This window comes from Vulpes lagopus, chromosome 10, assembly GCF_018345385.1.
Source record: "Vulpes lagopus strain Blue_001 chromosome 10, ASM1834538v1, whole genome shotgun sequence".
Lineage (NCBI taxonomy): Eukaryota > Metazoa > Chordata > Mammalia > Carnivora > Canidae > Vulpes > Vulpes lagopus.
In genome coordinates, this window is record NC_054833.1 from 82,836,745 (window position 1) to 82,862,402 (window position 25,658).

Here is a 25,658-nt window from a genome sequence, read left to right on the forward strand (position 1 = left end):
CCTCGGCCAGCTGACCACAGGATCAGAGTAGTCACAGCAGGCCAGGCTCCACTGAGTGGCCAAAAAGCAAAAGGCATCCACCCCGCGGGCCTGCGACCTGGCAAAATTTCACTTCTCCCTCACCCGGGTGCCCCTTTCCCCGACAGGCGACGGTCCCTGTCCTCCCCGGTGGCCCCAGATGTCACAACTGAGTGGGGAGCCACCCTGTCCTCACCACATCCTGGCTCTGGGGGCTCAGTGAACACTGGCTGTGGCCTCCTGCAGCCACCCCTCATCCTCCTGGGAGCTTCTGAATGCCCACGAGCCCCAACCCAACATTTCTGGGCAGAGCCAGGTGGTTCTGATGCAGGGCAGCACCAAGCGGCTCTGTGACTGAGAGGATGGGGCAGCGTGCAGACGTCAGGCTGTGGGCCTGAGACAGGGGTCAGCGGCGAGCAGCCCTTCCTCCCACTCCCATCCAATGGCAAATGCCTTTGGGTTTTGTTAGTGAGCAATGCCTCAGTCTCCCCCAAAACACAGGTGCCAGGCCAGGTACATCCTTCCCCCCCACACACCTCCTGAGTGAGTGGTCCTGACAGCCCTGAGGAGGGGCATGCCTAGTGGGTCACCCTCATCAACACTGCTCTGGGGCTGGAGGTGGGAAGGTCGGAATGTCAGAGATCACTGAAGCTCCAAGGCTGGGACTAGGGGAACTAGACCAACTCCCACTGCCCCCTCTGGAGGCAAGGCAGGTGCTCCCACCCCCAGCACCACCTTTGGGGCAGAAGGCCAGGCTTCTGGGGTAGAGTGGATTCAGAGGGTCTTCCACCAGGACCCCAGTGATTAGGCCCATGAGGACTCCTGGACAGGGGGTGGGGAGCACCCAGCCATCGTCTGGGACCCCTCTTGCAGTAGGGATGGGACAGCACTCCCTGAAGTGGTACCGCCCTCAGGGGGGCCCTCTGAGGCAGCCACCAGCTCTTCTGGCCACCTCCACCCTGGAGGACAGCCTTTGGGTGTAAGACCAGGCCCTGGATGGAAAGGTGAGGCTGAACCAAGCTGGGCTCCTGGGGTAGAACAAGCCCCAGCGTTGGCAGCCCGGGGGACAGGCCCTTTGTCACCAGGAGTTTACAGCAGAGCTGCAGGGTCGTTATGGAAAACAGCTGGGCCCTCAGGGATCTCTGCTGGTGGGGCCAATTACCCGTGAAGCTGTGTTTCATCACGGGACCTTCCGCCGGGAGTGTCCCCGCATTACCCCCCCAAACTGGACGGGGCCCTCAGACCGGCCCCTGCCCAGCAGAAGGGGCCTTCCGGCAGCCTGGCATCCCCAACATGTGGGTCTATGTGACACGTGTCTGCAGCCTCCTGCCCTAGGGCGTGGCTGGAGGCATACAGGGGAGGCAGACCCCCCCCTTTGCTGCCACAGCCTGGGGCTGGGGCCAAGAGCCAGAGGGGCAGGTCCAGGCCTGGCCTTCTATCAATGGGAGCCTTAGTCCCGGGGTGCAGGGGGCCATTGCGGGGCCAGGCCTGGGGCCCAGCAGAGGGTGCAGGGTGTGACCTCAGTGGCCCCCTCCTCATGGGCAAGGCGGTGCCCAGGGGCCAGGACGGTAGCTTGCACACTCCATGCATGGCAGCTCCTACAGAAGCCTTCCTCCCTGGTTTTTGTTCAAGCTGGGCCCCAGCAGCGGCGGGCGAGGCTGGCGAGCTGGGCGAGGCGGGGGCAGGAATGTGTGCGGGGCCTGCCGCCGCCCTGCCGCTGCGTCACGTCGCTGCCTCCCTCCTGGCCTATGGGAGCCCAGGGGACACACCTGTCGGCGGCCAGGAGCAGAGATTGGTCGGCAGTGAGCAGGCACCTGCATGGGGCGGGGTGAGGCCCTACATGTAAGGCGAGCCTGGGGCCACCGTCTCTTCCCTGCCCTGCCCTTCACAGCTGCAGAAGGACCCGCCACGGCCTCCATTGTTCCCCGTCGCTCTCCAAACTTCCCTGAAAGACCAGGCCAGCTGTCCACCTGCACACGTGTAAACCTAAGAGTTCCCTTTGTGAGGAGCCCGAGCTGCGGGAGGCAGGAAGCTGGTCTTTTCCAGGAGGCCGGCAGTCCTCGCCCGCCTCCAAGCCGCTCCGAGTTTGGATCTTGGTTGGGGGCAGGTTGGGCAGAAGCCAAACCTGTGCACCCAGGCGGTTCACCACGGGCTGACAGGTATTCGGGGTGACTGGTGCCAAAGCTTCTCTGATGTCTGTTCTGAGGCCTGGGGGGTCCTGGATGCAGGGACAGTGCGGAACGTGCAGGCCAGGCTGCCGGCCGGGGTCGGGGAGCGGCCTCCCACCGTCCTTCAGGTGCAGGACCTGTTGGGGCAGGCAAGGTGGGAGGCGGAGGCCAGCAGTCTGAGGAGGCTGCTGTGTGGGGAGAGTCCTTCGAGTGGCTGGCTGACCCAGGGCAGACAGAGTGACGGTGGCCAACGGGCTCCGACGCAGGCCAGGGTGATCCTTCCCCTCTGAGGAGGTGCCCCTCCGGCTGAGCATGAGGGCTGTGGGCTGCAGAGCTGTCTCAGGCTGGCCAGGGCTGCTGAGGTCGGCGGGCGGAAGCAGCCAGGCAGTGGGTGTCCTCTAGCCACCCTGAAGGCAGCTCATGGTCACCGGCTGCCAGGGTTCCCGCCTTCCGCCTGGTGACGGGACCTTCTGGAAAGCTCCCCTGCTGGCCGCCGATGTGCCAGCTCCCAAGGCCCCTTGTTTCCTCGGCTGGCGCAGGGTGTGGGGAAGGGCCTGGGGCGGGGGCTCCGGGGTGGGATTCCGCAGTTTGCTCTCGGAGGGAAGGGCTTGGCTCTGGCGAGCAGGGCTCGGGATCAGAGCCGGTCTGACCTGGATTCAGGCCTTTCACGCCTGCGTCTGAGGCGCCAACAAAGCCGGAACCACCTCAGAGAAGGTGCGGGCCAGCCCCTCACCCAACACCCCTGCTGGGGCAGGTCCTCGGCTGTGTCTGTGGTCATGGCCCACAGACCCGAGCTGGAGCAGAGTGTGGCCCGGCCACCTCAGCGGTGTGTGCCCGGCTTTGAACTTGCCGCGTGGCTGCCCCAGAGCGGCTCCCACAGATCCGAGTCACTGGCTTTTCTAGAGGTGATAACATTGCTGCGAGGAGATGCTGTCTGGGGCATAATGCAGAGCTCATTGTTCGTTTAGGGCACAGAAATACCATGTTTTCATTAATCCAGTGGGAGCATTCTAGGCCTTTTTAGGCTGTCTGAAAAATTAGGTCTGTTTTGTTTTTTTATAGTAACCCAGATGAAGTGCTTACAAGTCAGAGCAATTGGCAGGGTGTCGAATTGGCCAAAATAAGTGCAAAGCATTTCCTTTATGAAAGTGCAAAACAGCTGTAAGATAGGGACACCGTCCACTGTTAATTTTCCGACATTTTGGTCATTTGCAAATGCCTTCTCTGCAAAACCAGCGCGTAAGACTCGTCTCTGGCGAGTCTGAGAGGAAGTGAATGGCCTAAAGAGGTCCCCCACCCCGAGGAGCCTGCTGTGCCCCTGGCTGGCCGATCGCGGGCGTGCGCCCAGGAGGGCTGGGAGCCGGTGCCCGGCCGTGCCCTCCGTGTGCGGGAAATGGCGGCCGTGGAGGAAGCGCCAGGTGTAGACGGGCCAGCGCTCGCCGCCCCTCACCCCCAGCGGCCTCCGGGCCTGCGGGCTGATCTGCGCAGCACACAGGGGTTGGGTTTCAGGGCTTTGTTCTGTGTGCGGCCCTCAACGTTGATTAAGGCCCGTCAGGCAGGTTAACCCGCAAGTTAGGTTTTCACGCCAGGATCGCGTTCCCCACCCAGCTCTGTGCCTGTGTAGGTGGGACGGCCAAGGGCCGGTGGGAGAGGAGCCTGGAGGGTGCTGCTCTGGGCTTCTTGATTCATTCCTTGATTTTTTTCCGAGCTGAGCCTGCTTGGGATGGTGATGATTAACCAGACCCCACATCCGGGACCGACATAAGGCTGGCTTCCCCCTGCGACATCTGGCAGAGAAAGCTCCATTTAGGCACTCTGAGACGGGGAGGGTTATTTTCACTTTTTGCATATCACCCCATAAAACTTGCCACTCCTGTCTGCCCCAGACGTGGGACGCTTGGGCTCTTGACCTCGCGCTCAGCCACAATCAGAGGCCAAGGCCAGGTTCTGGGTTCAGGAAGAGAGTGGGATTCTGTCCTGGAATTTAGGAGGGAGCACTCTGCCGCCCCCCCCCCCCCCCCCCCCCCCCCGGACCTGCCCCGGCTCTGTCCCCGTGTCTGTCCGCGTGTCCGTCCGCGTGTCCGTCCACACACCTCTTCACCTCCCAGGTGAGAAGGTAGGGCTGATGGTGGGCAGCAAACAGCTGGGGTGGCCTATTCACCAGGCTCTCAGCCAGGCCATCTCTGGGCCTGTGGGGACTCCAGGGTCTCTGGCGCTCCCAAAGTTGGGCTGGCCCAGAGTGGCCAGGACACTAGAGACACCAGGCCCTGGCTCCAGAGGCCACCCAGCAGGAGGCCAGTCTGTGCACTGTGGGCTGGCTATGAGGGAGGGACCCTGGATACCCAACCCCCACTGTCTCCCCCTGTAGCCTGGCAGCCGAGAGTGGAGCTGAAATTTAACTCACCTCTGAAAGCAAAGTTGAGATGGTTTCACTTAGCTCAGAGAAAGGTGAAATTGCCTACTTCCAGCACACTGATTTTACAGGTCCATGAGAGAGACCTTGAAAGGTGACGTATGGAGCCAGGACAGGTGGGAGGTGGTGACAGGGGCACAGGGCAGGAGCCTGACAGTGAGGTCCACCCCCTGAGCCTGGACATACTCGCCTGGAGGCCTCCTTCCCAGGTGGAGGGCAGGCATCTCACCTGTCCCCCCAACACGGCCTACATTAGGGTCGGGTCCCCTCAGAAATATTGGCCATTCCCAAGGACAAAGCCAGAGATCCGGGTGAACTCGGCCTTGGCCAGGCAAGTGGACACGTCTTTGTTGTGGTCAGCTGGACAGCCTGGGGGGAATGGGCATGGGCCTACACCCCCTCCCTACAGCCTCTGTGGGTGGAAGGTGCTGGAAAACTTGAGTGCTCTGGCCCTCTCTCCGGGTCCAGGTGTCACATGTGGCAGGCAGAGAAAAGGCAGAGGGAGGAAGGGCCTCCTTTGTCTTTCCAGGGCAGGGGCCCCAGGTGTGGGCATGGAGCTGCCCACCTCCTTGACCCCACTCTGAACTCCAAGGACTGGCCTGGCCTGTGCAGGCATTGTTCGGGGGCCGGGGGCTGCAGTTGTCATCCTGTGTTCTGTGCTCGGGAGCAGGAGTGACTGCGCTCTTACACCCTCCTCCAGGCCCACTGCCAGCTCACCCTCAGACCACACAGCCAACAGCGGCCAGAACCACAGGGCCTCGGAACAGTGGGGCAGGCACACAGAGCCATCTGTGACCTGGCTGGTGAGCAGGGTGCAGGATCTGGCCCTGAGGAGCTCCTGCCCTGCATGGGGGATGGGGGCTGAGGGGGCCCCTGGTGCCCTCCTGCCTCGGGAGCCGTGGCCTGCTCCATCCTTGTCCCAACACCCTTCCACGCCCTTGACAAGGGCAGGAGGGGGCTGGGCTGGCGGCAGCCGTTAGGGTGGCGTCCAGGAGACAGAGGCTCATTGTCCGGCCTCAGCAGTCCTCCTGGTCTTAGACACACTCATATTCACATTCACCTGGACCCTGAGGGGGCCGGGCCTGATGTCCAGGCCTTTCCCTGGGACCACCCTCCTGTGGCCAGGACATCTGGCTCTCCTTGGTATTCACCCTACACTGAGAGCTGATGGCCCCACTGAGCTGGGTAGGGCTGGCTGGGCAGGAGGTCACCTTGGGGTCCTGGCCTTTGAGGGTTTCCTGGCACTGCAGTCCAGCCTTCCCATGCTTGGTCCTTAGAGCTGTGGTATGCCTGGCACTGGGGCCTCTCCTGAGCCCCCATCCCTCTCAGACTCCTCCCCACCTCTGTGCCCCAAGAGGACTTGGTTCTACGTCAGGCTGCTGATCACCCCCCATTGAGTCCCCAGCTGGGCGGCCCCCAGACCCAATAGGGGGCGGCCATCGCCATCTTACTGGGCAGCATTGGATGGTGTCAGGTCTCTAATACTGCCTGGTAATGATGACGGCGGGGCCCTGCGCGCACCGACGGGGCCGCCCTCCCCCACTCAGCCCCCACGCCCCTCCCTCTCCCCACGCAAGCTCTCTGCAGGCCACAGCTCCCCAGCAGATACCCACAGAGTCAGCCCACCCACTCAAAGTTCCCACATCCCATCCTGCCAGGTGGGGCTATGGGGCAGAAACATGACCCCTCCCCCGGGCCCAGATGTATCCTAGCACTCCTTCTTGGCCCCCCAGAAGGAAAGCTGTCCTGCAGCTGCACTGAGCAACCCCCCACCCAGGCTGATCCTGGATTAGGACGCTCAGGTATCTGGGCTCTGCCCACAGTCCCCAAGCAGGTGCTGCCACCACACCTGGCAGGTGTGGACTGAGCAGGCGACAACAAAGCGTTCTGGAGGGCAAAGGCAGCCTGGGCCCCGGGGTGGCCCCGGGGTGGGAGGCCACCTTGCAGACTGGCAGCAGCTCCAGCCCCAGGTCTCCTTGCTCTGCAGGGAGGCCTCCCCACACAGGGATCCTCACCCACTTCCATCTGAATCCTGCCTACCCAGGGGTGGACCCCAGAAGTCTGTCCCTGTCCTCGGGCCGAGGCGCACCTGGGCCTCTGTGGGCATCTTACCGGACAGTGCTGGATTTCTTGGCTTGACTCTAACACTGTCTGGTAACGATGTTCAAAGGTGACCCACTGCCTGCCCACCAGGAAGCAGCCCGAGGACACCCCGTCCTGAGCTCTTGGCCTCCACAGATGGGCCAAGGCCCAGGGCTGGCTCAGGGATGGGCCGACAGGCCTGTCTCAGCACCACAGCCCAACCCACCTGCAAGCAGGCAGGTGGGTCATGTTTGCTGTCCCACTGGGCCCAGGCTGGGGGCCCCGATTCTCCCTCTGAGCAGAGTTCTCAGAGTGCTCTGATACCTGGGAGAGACCAGGAGGATTAGGACTCCAGGGCTGGAGAGGACCACCAGTCCTGTCCAAGACACCAGTATCATCCTGGGGGCCTGGCCCACACCCCACCCTGCCTGCCTTGCCCAGTGCGCATGCTATGGCTAGGCTGAGGGCTTTCAGCACAAACAGATGTTGGGATGGGGTCAGCAGCCACATGAGGAAATGTATTTTCTGGCTGGTATGGAGCTGGCAGTAGGCAGCAGGCAGCACGCCCTCCTTCCCTTCTCAGCCCCTCCTGCCCACCGTGCAGGGTCAAACGTCCCATTGTGGGTCCTAGGGCACCCTGGCCGGCCCTCTGGGGCTAGCCCGGCCCTTAGAAGCCCCAGCCAAGCAGGGCCAGCCATGGGCAGTGACCTCTCTCACATCAGGACTGTTACCCTACAAAGGGGAACTCACTCCCTTGGTCAGCCAGGGATGCAGGAAGGACAAAGGTGTGGCAGGTGCCCCGGCCCAAACCCACAGGCAGAATGTAGTAGACACACTGTGCTGTTTCCCAACGAGGACAGAGTCTCCCTCTCCCCCCACCAGCCCCCACAGTGTTGCAGTTGAGAATGAGAACATTGTCCAAAATCAGTGAGGCCGGGATGGCCTTTGTTTTATCTTTTTGATCTAAAGCCAGGACGCCGGTCTCCAGGCCTGCCCAGCTGACTTGCACAGGGGCGGTCCTTCTGGGCCCCAGGAACCCCACCCTGCACTGGGTCCCAGCTGGCCTCTTGGGAGGGAGGAGGGGTCTGTCCCTGGCCTCACTGTTACTCATTAACCAGCCAAGAACCATTCAGGAACCTGGTGAGGGTGCCACAATGAGCATACTCAGAGTCAAGTGCAGGGAAACCAGATCGCCCGCTCCCCAGCTACACCCACAGACACATGCACCTAGAGGCTGCTGGGGCTGCTGGGGTTTGGGTCTGTGGGAAAGGCCTCTTCAGGGCAGCCCTGGGCAACACAGGTCCTGGGAGGCTCCAGCCAGACACCAGGGGATAGCGGCTCCTGGAGACCACTCTGCAACTCAGGAGGGTTGGGGGTCTCACGAGGTCTCACTGCTTCCTCAGGGTGCTGCAGGATGGGCAGCACACTCCTGTCCTGGAAGTGCCACCGCCTGGAGGCCGCCCGCACCACAGCCTGCTGATGGGCGTCTTACCAGACACGGTTAGATCTGGGTTCTGGTGTCTAATACTGTCTGGTAATGCCGTTCATCCATGGCCTGACCACCGCCGAGGAGGAGCCCCTGCGGGGACACCAGGGGGAGGACGAGGCCTGTGGGCCCGCTCGTGGCTGAGCCAGGCGGTGCACACCTGCCCAGGCCCAGGGCCCCTGTGTCCCCTGCAGGGCACAGGTCAGGCAGGGTCCTCCCCAGCCGCTGTGACCCAGGCCATGACCCAGACCAGGGAGCCCTTCCCAGGCTTTGGCCTTTCTGTCATAGCCATGACGGATTCTCTGCATAATAAAGGGAGTGAGGTATGGAGGTGGCTGGCTTCTCTTCCTCTCAGGTGTGTGGGTGAGTGGGGCTGCAGGGCCCAGCGGCCCCACCCTGAGGGTCTGCCAGCAGGTGAGGCAGACACCCTGCTGTGCTGTTGGCACTGCCCTGAAGCCAGAAACCAGCCCAGGGGCCATAGTCAGTCACTCCCTGGAGCCCCGCCTAGAGCCCTCTCCAGGGAAGTGACCTCACCCCTCACCCCTCTACACACCTGAGCCCGGCAGAGGGGGGCCTGAGGACGACGAGACCAAAGCAGCCCCCGATCCTCAAACTTCCAACCCAGGGCAAGGCAGGGCATGCAGGGCCAGCCGCGCACCCATGCTCTGCCCCTCGCCCCAGGCAGCACCAGGACACTGCAGACTGCTGGCGCAGAGACCCCCTGGATAAGACCCTACTCCTCCGCCTAGAGCAAGAAGTTCGGGGAAAGGGTGAGATGGGTAGTGGAGGGGGTGCGGGCCACCTTTGCTTCTTCTACAGCCTTAGCCCACAGGCCCATCTCCAGAGCTTAGGGAGCACCCTCCGGGTGCCAGACCATCACCATGGGGGTCGAAGGGCAGGCAGCCCTTAATCTTGGGCTCCCACCCTGAAGCCCCCTCCCTGCTCCCCTCTCCTCTACCCACTGGGTACTCATGCACATGTCCCCTGTCTAAAATAATCCTCAAACCAAACTTCTGGATGCTAATCCATCCTCAGCCTCAGGGCTGACCCCCAAAGCCCCTTCCTTCCTTTAAGAATTCCAACTAGGTCCTAGGGTCTATGTCTGGCCCAAGTGGCTCGGCAGTCAGAGTCGAGGAGGAGGGGACCTCTGGGGACTCTGGGGAAGCTCCTCCCCACCTTCCCTCCTTCCATTACCAAATCTCTCCTGAGAACCTTTTGCAGATTTGCACAATCCTGCATACTGTGGGGAAGAGGAACGTGCCTGAGAAGGAGGGGCAATGATGATAAGGCTGGGGGGCAGGATCTGTCAACTAGGAGGGCTGCCTGGGCAGTCAGGAAGGTGGTGCTTGGGTGGGGAGTGGGATTACAGGCCCAGGAAGGCCTCTAGGAGCAGATGTCCAAGGGGGCCATGCAGAAACCTGCAGGAGCCAAGCAGAAGTACCAGAGGCCAGGGGCTGCACGCCATCAGACAGGAAGACTTCCAGGCCCAGTGTCCAGGTGGCACAGCCTGGTCCCAGCAAAGGCACCAACTACACAACCAGGCAGGAGGTGGCTGGGCCGTTCCCCTGCACCCCCAGCCCTGCAGGAAGGGCTCGGCCCCCAGCCTGGAGGCCCTGGGTTGCCCACTTGCCCCATGGCAAGTTAATGATTCCCCTGACTCGCTCCAGGGTGCAGATGTGGGGTGACGTGCCCAGCCCCAGGCCATTACCATCATGAGAAAGGCTGGGGCGGCGCCCACACCATCCAGTTGGACAGGTTATGAGGCAGGGTTTTGGAGTTCAAGATCTTGTGTCGGCAAAGGCTGGGGACCCAGGGTGGTGGGCTGGCCCAGCCTGGTGCCTCCAAGGGGCCTGGGCCCCCAGAGTTGATATGGGGAGGGAGCACAGATTCTGGAGGGGGTTCTGTGCTCAGGCCACCGAGAAGACCAGGGGCCCCACTCCCCATACCCACCACTGCCCCAGCAGGCCCAGGCGGGGGGCTTGGCTGGATGAGCTCTCTGACATCCAGGCTGATGCACGGCCACCTCAGGGCAGAGAGTCAGAGACCATAGTCCAGCAGGACGGACCCCTGGAGCCCCCAGCACCGGCACAAACAGGCAAGGAGCCTGGGGGTGCATCAGCCTCTATGTGGGGTCAGAGAGGCCTTGCCATTGTGGGGGTCATCCACAGGACCTCAAAAGGAGCAGTTTAAGGGATATGTTTGTCTCCTGGGGCCATGTGACCAATAACCACAGACGGGGGGCTTGAAATCACAGAAATGTATTCTCTCACAGTCCAGGTGGTACAAGTCAGAGATGCAGGTGGGGGCGGGGAGCACTCTCCCATCTCTAGGGGACACTCTCTCCTGCCCTTCCAGCCTCCCCGGGCTGTGGCCACGCCAGCCCCTGCTCCCGTCTTCACGTGGTTTCTCCCAGGTCTCCTCTCTCTTTCTCCCTCTTGTGAGGATGTAGGGCCTCCAGCTAATCCAGGAGGATCTCCCTTCAAGATCCTTGACCACATCAGCAAATACCCTTTTTCCAAGTAAGGTCACATCTGCAGGTTCTGGGGCTTCAGACATGGGCTCATTTGGGGGCCACACTCCAGCCCCACAAGTTAGGGTACCATAGGCAGACACAGCCTTGAGACCCACAGGACACTCTGAGGGCAATGAGGCTGTGTGACTGGAGGGCAGACACTACACAGGAGAGGCTGTAGTGACAGGAGATAAAAGAGCACAGGGTCAGGTCCTGGGGTCCTACCATGGATTTGGGGGTCTTCAGAAGGCTCTGGGGTGCTTCTGTGGAAGACCCAAGGCCCAGGTGGGGACCGTGCACACCATGGCTCTGGCTCCGGCCAAGCCCCATCCTCCCTCCCTCCCACAGCCCCCTGCCCAGCTCCCCTCAAAGCCTGGCCTCCTGCGCCTGCCCTGCTCCCCTCACCTCTGGGCCACAGGGTTGCTGTTGCCCAGAGACTGTTGCCAGGCCACCACTGTTGTTTCCCCGGCAGAGGACTCACACCACTTTGCTGGGCAGGTAAGAGGGAGAGCGCGAGTCCTTGCTGGGCGTGAGGGCCATGGCCACCATCCTGTGCACCCTCTCCACCGGAGACCCCGTGGGTTCTCTCAGGACTCTGCCCAGGAGCAGAAGGGAGATGAAGGAGGGTCAGGAGAGGGGCGTCCTGACTGAGATGAGCCCCCTCTGTGGGCGACCCACATCCCCAGAGCCGCTGCATGAGGATCACGAGCCCTCGGGCCAGGCTGAGAGGGGTGCACCTTCTGGGGGTGGCGGCTCCTCAGGACGAGCCCCCTTGCCCAGAACTAGGTCTGTCTTCCCGGACCAGCCCCACACAGGCCGCCCTCCCAGAGAGTCCACCCCCAACCAGGAGGCCCCAGCCCACCCAACAGTGTCAGCACCTCCCAGCACCCATGACGGCACTCGTGTGTCTGAGGAGAAGACGCAGGCAGGACCCTGACATCTCCTTTGCTTGGACATGTTCTGCAGGTTCACCGGGGTCTTCCTTTCATCACACCAGGGTGCTGCTTCCTGCCGGTCTTTTTACCTCACCAGGTAAAAAGTTTATTTCAAAATTTACTGTAGAGTTGAGCTGTCCCCTGCCCCCAGCAGTGTGGTCCCTGCTTCCACAGCCCTGTCTTGTCTGGTGGCCATCCTTCACCCGTGGGATCAACGCATGCCCTCAACGTCTCTGAGCACACAGCTTTGTCTCCGTATTTAGAATTATGTCCTTCAGAGAAACCCTGAAAAGTGCAAGTGCTAAGGCAGAAGGCTCGCAGAGCCGGGAGGTCTGACACCCGCACCACATGCCCACCTGTCACTCCACCGGCCTTGTGCAGACACCACAATGCACCGCCTGCGTGCCCACCCACAGTCCCTTTTTCTGCCCTTAATCTCTGTTAACTTCAATGACAAGAAACAATAACTCATGGCTTACTTCTCTGTGAAAGTAATAAACCTAGGTTTTCCCACTAGCAGCAGAGCATTCCTATGAAAGCTTTTGTAAGCTGAGATGGCGCAAAGCAAAAAGCCAAGTGCCATTAATTTATATGGAAAAAAAATCTTAGCATTCCCAGACCCTAAAATAACTTCTCTTAGGCTTTTCTGAAACCTTAGGATGTGTCTTGCTAGTGGATGCAAAACCCAAATTGAGAGAAGCCCAGAGGGCTGGACGCAGGATGTGGGTGTGCCCCAGGAAGGAATGGGCAGGCCCAGCCGGCTGCTCACTGGCCCTAGAGGACTCGTGGAAATAGGAACACACCGTTTCACCTTTTCACCTTTCTTTGTAAAAGCAGGTCCTAACGTAGGTCTTCCCTAAAAGTGAAGAGGTATAACCAGGGCCTTCAGGCGTCCACATAAAGTTAGGGAAGCCAGCTCAGGTGCAGCCCCATTTCTGCTGTGCTCACATATCCATCAGCTTTGGACGGTGGAGGATAGGTTCGCTCTGTCCAGAGCTCACCATCACCCTGTTCTACACCTGCTGTCTTCCTGCCCTTCCCGAGTCATGCCCAAATGCCCTGGCAAGCCCTCGTTGACATGTGGCCATCCTCACAGCTGCCCCGGTTAGGCTGTGGCCACTGCCGGCCTGCATTACAGATGAACAAAGTAAGGCCCAGATGCACTGGCCAGGCTGCCCAGGAACTGGCCCAGGTGCTCTGACATGCAGCCCCCTAGCCCCTCCACCTCTCGGGGCTCCTGCCAGTCCGGCGCCTGCAGATGCCAGCTTAGCTCCATTTTCATCCTGCTGCCATCTCTTCATTCTTCCTGCGCTCTCTCCCAGAACTTCCGACTGTTCCATTGCGTTTTCCATCTCCACGAGCCCTCTCACCCCTGTCCCTTTGTTGTGCCCGCAGCCAACCCCCTTTCAGGAAGCTAGTCTCTTCTTCACCACCTAGCACCTTCCAAGGGCAGGCTCCCTTGGGTCCTGTGTCTCCCACTATCTGTGTGCATGACCATGTGTGGGGTTCTCACACCTGTGAGGGCCTCTGTCAGATGCGTGTTGACTTTGGGGCCACTCACCCATGAGTGCTGAGGGATGGTACTAAAGATTAGTATGTTGGGTGGGGGTTCCTATGCCCCCAGCAGGACTCCTGGGACTTGCTGCTGGGTTCTGGGCACCTTCCGGAGGGGGCCAGGGTCTTCCAGCCCATGTGGAGATGGCACCCACAGGCATTCTCCCTGCTTTCAGCAGGCTTGTGACCCCCCAGCCATGCCGGGCCGGGGCCAGCGCCCACATTTAGCCTCCTCCAAGGAAACCTCTCATTCTGCATAGGCCAAGACTGAGGCAAGGGATTTGGGGTTGTGCACAATCACTCTGCCCACCCTCAGCCACCAGCCCAGCTCCCATAGTCAGGATGACAGCTCTTCACACTTTATCCCTCTTCTGTCCTACATGGGGATTGACTAGCCTGTTTCTTGGCTGACCAGCTGGTTTGTCTGCAAAATGATCGTCCTTTCTGAGGGACGCCTCTCTGCTGGCACCTGCTTTGTCTTGCCGACTCCACAGTGTGCTCACCTTTCTCCCCCTTCCGTGTTTTCAATGCTTCAGAAAGTCCCCACCTCCCAAGCAGCCCCCAAATTGGGAGGGGCCCATTAATAAATGGCTAAAATTCCCTGAAATGTTCCCAAGTTGGCCACATGGGAAAGGGTGCTCAGAAGGGGACATGGCCATTGGAGCAGGGCCTGGAGCAGCAGTGAGGATGATCTGGACACCTGACTGCCAGGCCTCATGTTGCAGAGCCACCTCAGCTTTGGAGAGGCACCCCACCTAGGGCCAGCATACCCCTCCAGGCCCCCAGAGACCTGACAGCAGCCCTCCTTACAGCTGGCACCACCGAGGCCAAGCATGGCAAAGCCAGACAGACGGTCCCTGCAGAGAGAGCCTCGCTTGGGATAAACAGGATGTACAGATGGCCCTGCCTCCACAGGGCACCAGGCCCCACGGTCACCACAGAGACAGGAGCCAGCCGCAAGCTGAAGCCCACGTCCAGAACACCAGGAGGCACTCCTCCCCAGGGCTAGGACCACAGATGGCCCAGAGGCCCCACAGGCGGGTTGGGGTGGTGTCCTCCCAGAGGTGCCCTTGCCCCGGGGTTCCCATGCCTGCAGCCCGCAGCCATAGCCGCTTCATCCACCGTCGGGGGCCACCCACTCGGACCCATGTTAGTGGGAAGAGAGGCAAGCGGTCCAGGATGGCAGGGGTCCGGCAGAGCCGCCCCCGAGGGCCAGGTGAATGCAGCTCCCAGCTTGGCTCCACCCCATCCTCCAGCAAGTGCCTCACTGGGGCAGGCATCCCATCCCCAAGGAAAGCAGTCCCATGGGCAGACCACATATAGCCATTCTCTGGGCAAGCAGCCAGAAGAAGGCCATGCACTGGGTATGAGGTCCAGGCCAGCTGAGCAGAGGGCAGCACGGCTGGGGTCTGAACAGGCACAGGGAGGGAGCACAGCTGCCCTCCATAGTCTGGGGGTACCACCCTGATAGGCGGCCATAGCAGGCACGGCCCCTGCCTGCCCCAGAACCCAGCCTCTGTCCAGGACAGCCTGGCCCCATTTCCCTTGCCTGATGTGGGTCATCCATGACATCATGATAGACATTGTGACCCTCCTGAGCACATCCCAGCACTATGTCTCTCCTCCCAGCTCCAGCCTCACACCCTAGCCCTCCCCTGCATGGAGTCCCTGCCCTGTTGGTAAGCAGGGATCCTGCCCACTCCAAGTCTGGCCCTAAATGGTGATGACTGCCCGCTGGCCCAAGATAGGTTCAGGCCCACTGGTCAGGACTCAGCCTAGACTGAAATGAGCCCAGATGACTGGGGGAACTGCCCAGAAGCTGCTAGAAACAGGCAGGATGGCCAGATTCAGGATGGGCACCTCCCCCAGCGCCCCCCCCTCGGGCCCCACCCTGTTCACAGGCTGGGCCCATGAGAGACCAATGGGGACCATCCAAGAGGAGCAGCTCCTGCACTCACTGAGCCAGCTGGGACAAGATGCAGGTGGGCTTGGGGCAGGGCTAAGGGACAGGAGAGCCTCCAGCCAGGCCAGAGCCTCTGACCGCAACCCCTGCCACCTGGCCACAGACCTCCTGGATGACACTGATGTTGCCAGGCCTCGGACCACTCTCCTGGAGAGACATCTGTTGGAGGGGGAGAAGCAGCCACACAGCACTGGGCAGGGGCCCTACTTCTACATCGGAGGGACCAATGGGGCCTCCATGTGAGTGGGGGGTGTTGGGGAGTCAGGCTCAAGGCCCAGCCCAGCCTCCACATCCCCACCCCCAGGGTCACCGCCGCCCCCGTGCCCCTGCAGAATCAGCTCCTACTGCAAGAGCAAGGGCTGGCAGCGCATCCAGGACAGCCGGCGAGAGGACTATAAGCTGAAGTGGTGTGAGGTCAAGTGCAGAGACAACTACTACAGCTTCCGGGAAGGTAGCAGGGGAGGGGCCACGGGCTCTGGCCTGCAGCCAGCAAAATCCTCCTGGTCCTGAGCCAGGGGCAAAGGGATGCCATTGTCTTCCATTCTGGGAGGTGGAGGCCATGGTGGGAGGCTGTGGTGGCCTGGACAACCCTGGCCCACAGCGCTGCATGCCAGCCAGGACTTTGCCATATCAGGTGAGCAGCTGCTGTACCAGATTCCAAACAACAAGCTCCTCACCACCAAGATCGGGCTGCTCAGTGCCCTGAGGGAATACTCAAGGGTTGTGAACAAGATCCACAAGACATCACTATGTGCTCAGGCCAAGTAAGCCTGCCCTCGTCCCCCAGGGCCCACCATCAACCCACCACATATCCCTGTGTCCTTCAGAGCAATAGCAATAGTACATCATCCACATACCCTGTCCCATGAACCCATTCACTGTCCTCTTCTAGGCTCCATACCCACCCCATCCAACATGTCCGTCACTGGTCCTGACCCTCCCTGGAATCCATCCACTCACCGTTCTGTCTCCTTGCCTGCCATCCACTGCATCTACCTACCCCCATGGACCACAGTGATCTGTACATACACCCACTGTCGTCCACCCACCCACAACTGTTCCCCCAATCCTCCCACACCCACCACACAGTTGTGCATGAACAACTGTCCACTCATCTGCCTCCCCCGTCCACCCCCACCAGGCAGGCAGCCTACCTGCTTACCCGGCCATCCATGCATCACCTTTACCTGTACATATCCAGCTATCCACCTTCACCCTACCCATTTCAACAACTCTAGTCTACTCCCTCCAAACATCTATCTACCGGAACACTGGCCCATCTACCTACTTCCAAAATCCATTTATCCAACTACCCACCTATCCACATCGCCGTCTATTCACTTCTCCAGACACCCACCAATCCATTCTCCATACACTACTAAGTAGCCACTCAGGCCAGGCCCTGTGTCCCCCTGGGGTACAGATCTAGAAAGGACGCAGCATTTTCCCTTGAGGAGCTCACATGGAACAGCCCAGAACACCTCTGGCCACAGAGGTAGATGCTGAGCCATTCTGCCCTAGATGGAAGGATGGCCTGATGGTCAACGACAAGGGGTTAAGGGCACCCCTAAGACAGAGGATGAGGTGTGGACTAGGCAAGCGTGTTCAGGGACCTATGCAGACCACTCACTGCATGCTGGACACCATCCTGGCCTGGGGACACAGCTCTCAACTGTCCACGCACAGTGCCTGAGCCGGTGTGGGTTGGAGTGCACCGGTGAGGTGGGAGAGGAGCCAGGGTGGCAAGGGAACAGCAGGTGCAGACGTTGGCTTGTGGGGCAGAGGCAACCAGCTTTCCCATGGATACTGTCCCCCTGCACCCGCAGGTCAGTCCCCTAGTGAGGCTGGCTGGCCTAGCCTGGGGGGAGGGGACAGCCCGCCCTTCGACCCCACCCCACCTCCCTGCTCCCCTAGGGTCCTGAAAATGGAAGAATTTTTCCCAGAGACCTACCGTCTGGACATCAGGGACGACAGAGAGGCTTTTTTCACCCTCTTTGATGGTGAGAGGCGGCTGGACACCAGGCCTGCTCTGGGGAGATGGGTTCAGGGATGGACAAGGACCAGGCAGGATTAGGGCAGGGCCGACCCTGCGAGGTCACGGGGGTCATGGCCATGGAGGGGGGTGGGTAGGGTGGTGGAGGCGGAGCCTGGGAGGGGCGGGACCATGGCCTGGAGGGCAGTCGGAGCATGGGTGTGGTCACCCTGGGTCGTGGCCAGGGCCATGACAGGCGTGGTCAGAGTGGGCCGAGGCTAACCTGGAGCTCACGCAGCTGTTCCTACAGAAAATCAGATATGGATCTGCAAGCCCACTGCCTCCAACCAGGGCAAAGGCATCTTTCTGCTCCGGAACCAGGAGGAGGTCGCTGCCCTGCAAGTCAAGGCCCAGAGCATCGAGGACGACCCCATCTACCGCAAGATGCCATTCAGGGCACCTCAGGCGCGGGTTGCGCAAAGGTGACATTCAGGCTGGGGCTGACCGTGTGCCCCTCTGGTGCCTGGGAGGGCTGTGGGGACCACAGGGCCCATAGAGGAGTCCTTGGTCATGGAATGGGGCCGTCAGTTGGGCCCCTGTATAGCCAGCAGAGGTGAGGGTGTCACATCTTGTCCAGGTTGCAGAGGAGATGCCCGCCCCTCTACACACACACACACACACACACACACACACACACACACACAGGTTCCTGGACATGGGGAAGCCTGGGCCCTGCCCCTCTGTCCTGCAGAAAGGCCAGAGTCTCCCCCGGCCCCAGCCCAGCCAGCCCCAGCCCAGCCAGCCCCAGCCGTCAGGCCTGGAGCCAGAGCTGACCACCCCTCCCTTGCTCCCTCTTCCAGGCAGTCCTCCCTGCCCACAGGGGCCCAGTCTTCTCCTACCCTCAAGGCATCTAGTGAAAACTGCACCTTGGGGCACCTGAGACATGTGCAGTGGGCTGAGATTCAGGGGCCAGGCCTTCCTTCCCAATTCCCTGAGCTGTTCAGGCTCAGGAATGTCCCTTCAGAGGAAAGGGCCCACAGATCACACCCGGGACAACTGGTGCTGAGGAAGTGGTCTAGGCCCAGGTGAGGGCAAGGGAATACAGACTAGACTGGCCATGTACTCAGCCCCCATCCATCCCCCCAGGTACATCCAGAATCCACTGCTACTGGATGGGAAGAAGTTTGATGTGCGCTCCTACCTGCTCATTGCCTGCGCCATGCCCTACATGGTCTTCTTTGGCCATGGCTACGCCCGCCTCACCCTCAGCCTTTATGACCCCCACTCCAGCGATCTCAGTGGCCACCTGACCAACCAGGTAAGGGTAGCCCATAGATGAGGGCCGTCTCTGCAGCCTGGGGACACAACCATTGCTTGGAACACAGAGGAAAGTTCAGGTATGGGCAGAAGCTCAGACCCAGAAGTGGCCCACTCTTTGATGGTGAGAGGCCGCTGGACGCCAGGCCTTCTCTGGGGAGATGGGTTCAGGGATGGACAAGGAGTGGGCACAATTAGGGCAGGACCAGGCCCTGAGAGGTCACTGTGGGGTGTGGTCATGGAGGGGAAGGGTGGAGCCAGGTGGGCCCTGGGTAGAGGTGGAGCCTGGGAAGTGCAGTTGGGAGGGGTCTCCATGAGGACCTCAGCAAAGAGACCCCTGTGGGCAGAGGTTTCTATGGAAAGTTCTTAATGAGAAGGCCCCACGTGGGGCCTTCCAGGAGGATCTGTGGGAGACTTGGTGGTTGAGAGGGTCACTGGAGGGTCTGGGCATCCTGGGATGGTGGTCTCCAGGTGCTGCACTCCCCTCAGTTTATGCAGAAGAAGAGCCCCCTGTACGTGCTGCTCAAAGAGGACACAGTGTGGAGCATGGACCGCCTCAACCGCCACATCAATGACAAGTTTAGGAAGACCAAGGGGCTCCCCAGAGACTGGGTCTTCACCACCTTCACGGTTTGTGTGCTCCTCCCCAACACCAGCCTTTGGGAGGGGGCTCAGGATCAAGACCCCTTATGGTCTGGGGCGGCAGGGCCACTGGACACAAGGTGCTCAGACAGTCCTGGGGGTTGAGTCTGTGCTAGTGTGTGTCAAGTGTGTCTGCATGTGGCTTCTGAGTATGGCAACTGGCCTCTCGAAAGAGTCTCCAGTTACTGGCCCTCCCCACTTCTTCCTTCCCTCACTCCTCCTCCCCTCTCCTCTCCACTCCTTCCCTCCCCGACCCCACTCTTGATAATTCACACAACATGAAATTCACCATTTTAAAGTGTGCAGTTCAGGAATTTTTAGTATATTCACAAAGTTGTGCTATGATCACCACCTGGATCGTTAGAAAGGGCCACACCCATTATCAGACACTCCCCATCATCTCCCCCAATTCTGGACATTTCATAATAATGGAATCATACAATATGTGGCCTTTCCTGCGTATGTCAGTACTCCATTCCTTTTTGTGACTCAGTAATATTTCATCATAGGGATGTACAATTTGTTTGGATAAACATTTGTCACCTGATGATGGACATAGGTTGCTCCCACTTTTTGTCTATTATGAGTAATGCTGCTGTGAATATTCATGTGCAAGTTTTTGCATGAACATAGTTTCAGTTCTCTTGGGTACATAGCTAGGAATGCTACTGTGAGGTAATGTGGTAACTTATGTTTAACATTTTGAGGAACTGCCAACTGCTTTCCATAGGGGCTGCCATATTTCACATTCCCACCAGTGATGTAGAAGGGTCCAATTTCTCCATATTCTCACCAACACTTGTTTTTTTCCCTCCCTCCCTTCTTCCCTCCCTCCCTTCCTTCCTTTTAGTCATCCAGTGGGTGTGAAGTGGTATCTCATGATGGTTTTGATTTACATTTCCCTAATGATCATGTTGGGCATCTTCTCACATGCTTATTGGCCATTTGTAAGTCTGTTTTAGAAAAATGTCTATTCAGATCATTTGTCCATTTTTCTTTGTTAGTCTATAGGAGCTTTTTACAGATTCCAGATACTAGACCCTTATCAAAAATGTGATTTGCATATATTTTCCCCATTCTGTGAGTTATCTTTTCACTTTTTTGATAATGTCCTTTTTCTTCCACAAAAGTTTTCAATTTTGAGACACCCAATTCACCTATTTTTTCTTTGTTATTCATACCTTCAATTTCATATCTAAAAATCCATTGCCAAATCCAAAGTCATAGAGATTTGTATCTGTGTTTTCTTCTAAAAGTATTACCATTCTAGCTCTTACAGTTAGGTCATTGCCTCATTTTGAGTTAATTTTTGCATATGGGGACTCAACTTTATTCTTTTGTGCGTGGATGTCCAGCTTTCCTGCACCACTTGTCAAAGAGACTGTCCTTGGCACATTAACGAAAATCAATTGATTAGGTATGTCTGGGTTTATTTCTATCAATTCTATCCCATTGCTGTGTGTGCCAGCACACACTGTTTTGATAGCTCTTGCTTCATTCATTCTATGAATGTGTTGTATTACATTGACTGATTTTCCTGTATTACTCTTGCATTTCTGGCATAAATCACACTCAGAAGTGATATATTAACCTTTAAATATGCTACTGGATTTAATTTGTTAGTACTTCAATGAGTAATTTTGGTCTACACACATAGGCAGTATTGGTCTATAGCACTCTCTTGCATGTTTGTCTGGTTTGAGGTGTGTTTCTTTTCTTCTGTTTTTTGGAAAGCTTGTGAAAGGTTACTGTTAATTCTTTCAATGTTTGGAAGAATTCACCAGTGAAGCCACCTTATTCCTGGGCTTTTCTTTGTGGGAAGGTTTTTTGAACGACTAATTCAACTTTTACTTGTTATAAGTTATTCAGATTTTCTATTTCTTATTGGGTCAAGCTTGTTACTTTGTCCATTTCTTTCCAGTTATCTAATTTGCTTGGCATACAACTGTTCATAGCATCCTATGAACAATTATAATCATTTTTATAATTATTTTCATCTCCACATAAGGTCTTTCTTTCTTGATTTCTTGAGTCTTCATTTTCTTGGTCAATCTAGCTAAGAGTTTGTCTGTTTTGTCAATCTTTTCAATGAATCAGCTTTTGGTTTCATATATTTTCTCCGTGGTTTTTCTATTCTCTATTTCATTTGTAGCCACTCTAATCTTTATTATTTTCCTTCTTTCTGCTTGCTTTGGATTTTCTCTTCTTTTTCTAATTTATTAGGGTTAAAAGCTAGGTTATTGATTTGAGATCTCTCTTGTTTTTTATATGTGTTTACAGCCATAAATTTCCCCCCTAAGAACTGATTTTACCGGATTGCATGAGATTTTGTATGTTCTATTTTCATTTCATTTATTACTAAAGAGTGTGCTGTTTAATTTCCACAGACTTGTAAGTTTTCCAATTCTCCTTCTCGCTGATTTTTTTAAAGATTTTATTTATTCATGAGAGACACGGGGGGTGAGGGCAGAGACATAGGCAGAGGGAGAAGCAGGTTCCATGCAGGGAGCCTGACATGGGACTTGACCCTGGGTCTCCAGGATCACGCCCTGGGCTGAAGGCAGTGCTAAACCGCTGAGTCACTCAGGCTGCCCTCTCTTGTTGATTTTCAATTTCATTCCATTGTGGTCAGAGCAAATACTTGGTGTGATATGCACCCTTCCATAATCATTGAAACTTGCTGTATGTCCCAACATATTGTCTGTCCTGGAGAATAGTCAAGGTGCACTTGAGAAGAATATGCATTCTGCTATTGTGTAAGGAGTGTTCTGTTAAGGTCTACTTGGTTTACACTGCTGTTTGAGTCTTCTCTTTCCTGTTCATCTTCAGTCTAAACGTTCTATTCAACACTGAAAGTGGGGTATTGAAGTCTACAACTATTATTATTGAATTGTCCATTTTGTCCTTCAATTCTGTTTTTGCTTCATGTATGTTGAGGCTCTGTTGATAGGTGCACGTATGTTTACAATTATTACATCTTCTGGATCTATCATTTTACAGTGTCCTTTTCTTTATTTTCTCTGATATTAGTAAAGCCATTCCAGCTCTCTTTTGATACTGTTTGCATGATATACCTCTTTCCATCGTTTCACTTTTAATTATTCTCTGTTGTTGCCCTGAGGATTACCATTAAAATCTTAATTTATATCAATTTAGTTTCAATTAATACCACGTTAATATCCATAGTATTAAAAAAAAAAAACCCTTGTTCCTATATAGTTCTTTCCCTCCCTTTATCTGTTACCATCACAAATTACAGCTCTATACATTGTGTGGCCATCAACATTGATTTATAATTTTTACTTTATTGAGTCGTTTTGTAAATAAAAGAAAAAAAGAATTACCAAAAATGCATTTATATATGGCTTTTAAATTTAACTATGCTCTTTATTTTTTCATGTGAATTCAATTTATCGTCTAGTGTCATTTCAGCTTGAAAGGACCCTAAGGCAGTTCTACTAGTGATAACCTCTGGTTTTTAAAATCTAGGAATGTCTTGATTTCTGCTTCATTTCTGAAGAATAGTTTTGCCAGATATAGAATCCCTGGATAACAGCTTTTCCTTTCAGCCTCTGAATATGTCATCCCATGTCCTCTGGAATCCATGGTTTCTGATGAGAAGTTGGCTGTGTATCCTGTCAAGGATCCCTTGTGACTCATCACTTCTCTCCAGATTTCAATGGTCTGTCTTTTGAAAGTTTGCTTATGGTATAGTGGATCTCTGCGTTTATCCTAACTGGAGCTCACTGACCTTCTTGGGTGTATAGACTATTTTTTTTTAAATCAAATTTGGGAAGTTTTCTACCATTATTTCTTCAACTATTCTTCCTGCCTGTGACTCTCTTCTTCTGGGACTCCCATTATCTATGTTGGTCTGCTTGATGGTGTCTTACAAGTCTCTGTAGCTTTGTTTATTTTTCTTCATTCCTTTTTTCTGTTCCTCAGACTGGATAATCTCAATTGACCTATCTTCAGACAATTCAAATCTACTATTAAGCTCCTCTAGTGAATTCCATTTTTCATTTACTATACTTCTCTTTTTTTTAAGATTTTATTTATATGTTCATGAGAGACAGAGAGAGGCAAAGGGAGAAGCAGGCTCCATGCAGGGGGCCCGATGTGGGACTCAATCCCAGGTCTCCAGGATCACGCCCTGGGCTGAAGGCAGGCACTCAACTTCTGAGCCACCCAGGCTGCCCATTTACTATACTTTTTAAATCCAGAAATTCTTTGTAGTTTCCTTTTATAATTTCCATCTCTTCACTGATACTCTATTTGATAAGAAATCATTCTCATATTCTTCTTTAGTTATTTTCAAGTGAGGTCTTCTGGGGGCCAGCAGAAAGCACACAACAAATAGCTATAATTATTTGCAAATCAAGTACATTCTGTCATCTCCAGTACTGACAATGTAGACTTTTTTCAAGTCTAGCACTGAGCTAGGAAGTAGGGGATAAAATTATGTCAAGTTAAAATGCTACAAAGCTTGCTCTTCTTACCAAGATTCAAGATTTTTCTCTTTTTAAAGATTTTATTTAGTTGACAGAGAGAGAGAGCATAAGCAGGGCAAGTGGAAGAGGGAAAAGCAGGCTCCCCTTTGAGCAGGGAGCCCAATGTGGGACTTGATCCCAGGAGCCTGGGATCACAAGCCAAGCCAAAGGCAGACACTTAACCTACTGAGTCACCCAGGCACCCCAAGATTTTTCTTTTGTAAGCACTACTCAGTTTGTTGTAAGCCTTTGATTAATTTCCAGAGTTCTGAAACAGTTGATTCTGATTACTTTTGCAGGTTCTTGTGTGTGTGTGTGTGTGTGTGTGTGTGTGTGTGTGTGTCTTTCATGGAGTGATTTATTTTCAGATGTCCTTCCTCTGCCATTTTGCTGAGCCCTTGACCCACTCCAATGAGGCTTCTTCCTAGGGTGCCACTGAAACACTCACTGAGGTCACAAGTGACCTCCATGTTGCCAAACCCAGAGGTCAGTTCCCAGTCCTCTTTGTCCCATCTGTCAGCCAATTTGGACACAACTGTTCATTCTCTGGTATTCTTTCCCTATGGCTTCCAGGTCCTTGCCCTCTTGGCCCCCTGTGCTGGCCCCCCATGTCCCAGCTACTGCTCTCTGGAGGCCTAGGGCTCTGCTCTTTATCTGTACCCATTGGTGATGAAAGTCTCTTGGCTCCACAATTAAACATCTAGCCCTGACCTCTCTCCCGAACTTGAGCCTTATATCCCAGGGCCTATCAATACCCCATCTGCAAGCTCATAAGCCTCCCAGACTCCATGGTTCTCCTTCTCTTCTCAGTTGATGGGGGACTTCATCCTTCCAGAGTCTCAGACCAAACACTTAGGGAGAACTCTGAGGCTCATAACCCATTCATAAACCAATCAGGTTAGCTCTACCTCAAAATATATTCAGAATCCAGCCCATCAGCTCTACCTGCCTAAGGTAGGTAGATAATTGCATCTTCCTCATGTCCCCTCCATTTCTCTCAGCACAGCAGCCAGTAGACTCTATTAGGGCATGAATTAGTTATGCCCCTCCTGTGGTCCACCTCCCAGCAGCTCTGATATCAGCCTTAAAGGAAGGTGGTTCCCATGCCCCCATGATGTAACTGGCACCACTTTGGACTCATTTCCTGCTGCCCCTCCAGCTTGCTCCAGCCCCAGCAGCCTCACTGTTTCCCCAATACCTTGGGCATGCTCACACTTACAGCTGTTGCTCTTCCCCCAAATTCCCCATCCCTTACCTCACAGACTTTCCATTCAGTCTTCAGTCCAATCACTACTTCCTCAATGAGACCAATACCCCATGCCCTTTTTACAACAATCACCTCAGAACCCTCCCAACACCTAACCCCGCTTCATGTTCTTCATCAGCACTTATTGCTTGATATGCTGCACAAGATATGCAGTGACTCATGTATCACATTTGTTTTCTTTTTTTTTTTAAAGATTTTATTTTTTTATTCATGAGAGACACAGAGAGAGAGAGAGAGGGAGGCAGAGACACAAGCAGAGGGAGAAGCAGGCTCCATGCAGGGAGCTTGACGTGGGACTCAATCCTGGGTCTCCAGGATCACACCCTGGGCTGAAGGCGGTGCTAAACCACTGAGCCCACCTGGGCTGCCCTCACATTTGTTTTCTATCTCTCCTGCTACAAGTGAGCTGCTCAAAGTTCTCTCCATTCATATCTCCGGTACCTGCCATGAGGGAGGAGCTCCACATGTTTGCTGCAGGGATAAAACAAGAGTGAATGAGTTTCTAGCTGTGAGCCTGTGACTCAGTGTGAAAGTGTGAGCAGGTGTAGCTATGCAGGTGAGGTGAGGGCATAGGTGGGAGCACAGGTGAGGGGGCACAGGTGGGAGCGCAAGTGAGGGGTGTGGCTGTGGCTGCTCAGGCCTGGGAGGTATAATCAAGGGGTGACATCCAGTCACCCCCTCCCTGCTCCACTCATAGAAGCGGATGCAGCAGATCATGGTCCACTGCTTCCAGGCTGTCAAGGCCAAGCTCCACTGCAAGCTGGGTTACTTCGACCTCATTGGCTGTGACTTCTTGATTGATGAGAACTTCAAGGTACCGCTGAGGTTTCCTGGGGCAA

The 25,658-nt window shown here is 55.9% G+C and overlaps 1 protein-coding gene across 18 annotated transcripts in view; it reads left to right on the plus strand.

Moving 5' to 3' along the window:
• Positions 1-25,658, plus strand: part of TTLL10 (tubulin tyrosine ligase like 10) — a 50,883-nt gene that overhangs the window by 22,122 nt on the left and 3,103 nt on the right. For 4 of the 18 annotated variants that reach the window (XR_005990286.1, XM_041771365.1, XM_041771378.1 and 1 more), the window contains exons 1-12: positions 214-2,177; positions 11,028-11,177; positions 11,646-11,711; positions 13,981-14,384; positions 15,070-15,370; positions 15,464-15,582; positions 15,766-15,895; positions 17,046-17,131; positions 17,414-17,585; positions 18,250-18,421; positions 18,910-19,050; positions 25,517-25,633. Coding sequence is in view for 17 of the 18 variants with exons in the window: in XM_041771365.1 (XP_041627299.1) it covers positions 1,837-2,177; positions 11,028-11,177; positions 11,646-11,711; positions 13,981-14,384; positions 15,070-15,370; positions 15,464-15,582; positions 15,766-15,895; positions 17,046-17,131; positions 17,414-17,585; positions 18,250-18,421; positions 18,910-19,050; positions 25,517-25,633 (2,199 nt within the window). In the remaining variant the exon portion in view is untranslated. Of the gene's footprint in view, positions 1-213; positions 2,178-8,242; positions 10,687-11,027; positions 11,712-13,980; positions 14,385-15,069; positions 15,371-15,435; positions 15,583-15,765; positions 15,896-17,045; positions 17,132-17,413; positions 17,586-18,249; positions 18,422-18,909; positions 19,051-25,516; positions 25,634-25,658 lie in introns of those variants that run through there. The other 14 variants (XM_041771370.1, XM_041771364.1, XM_041771369.1 and 11 more) reach the window with 14 other exon arrangements.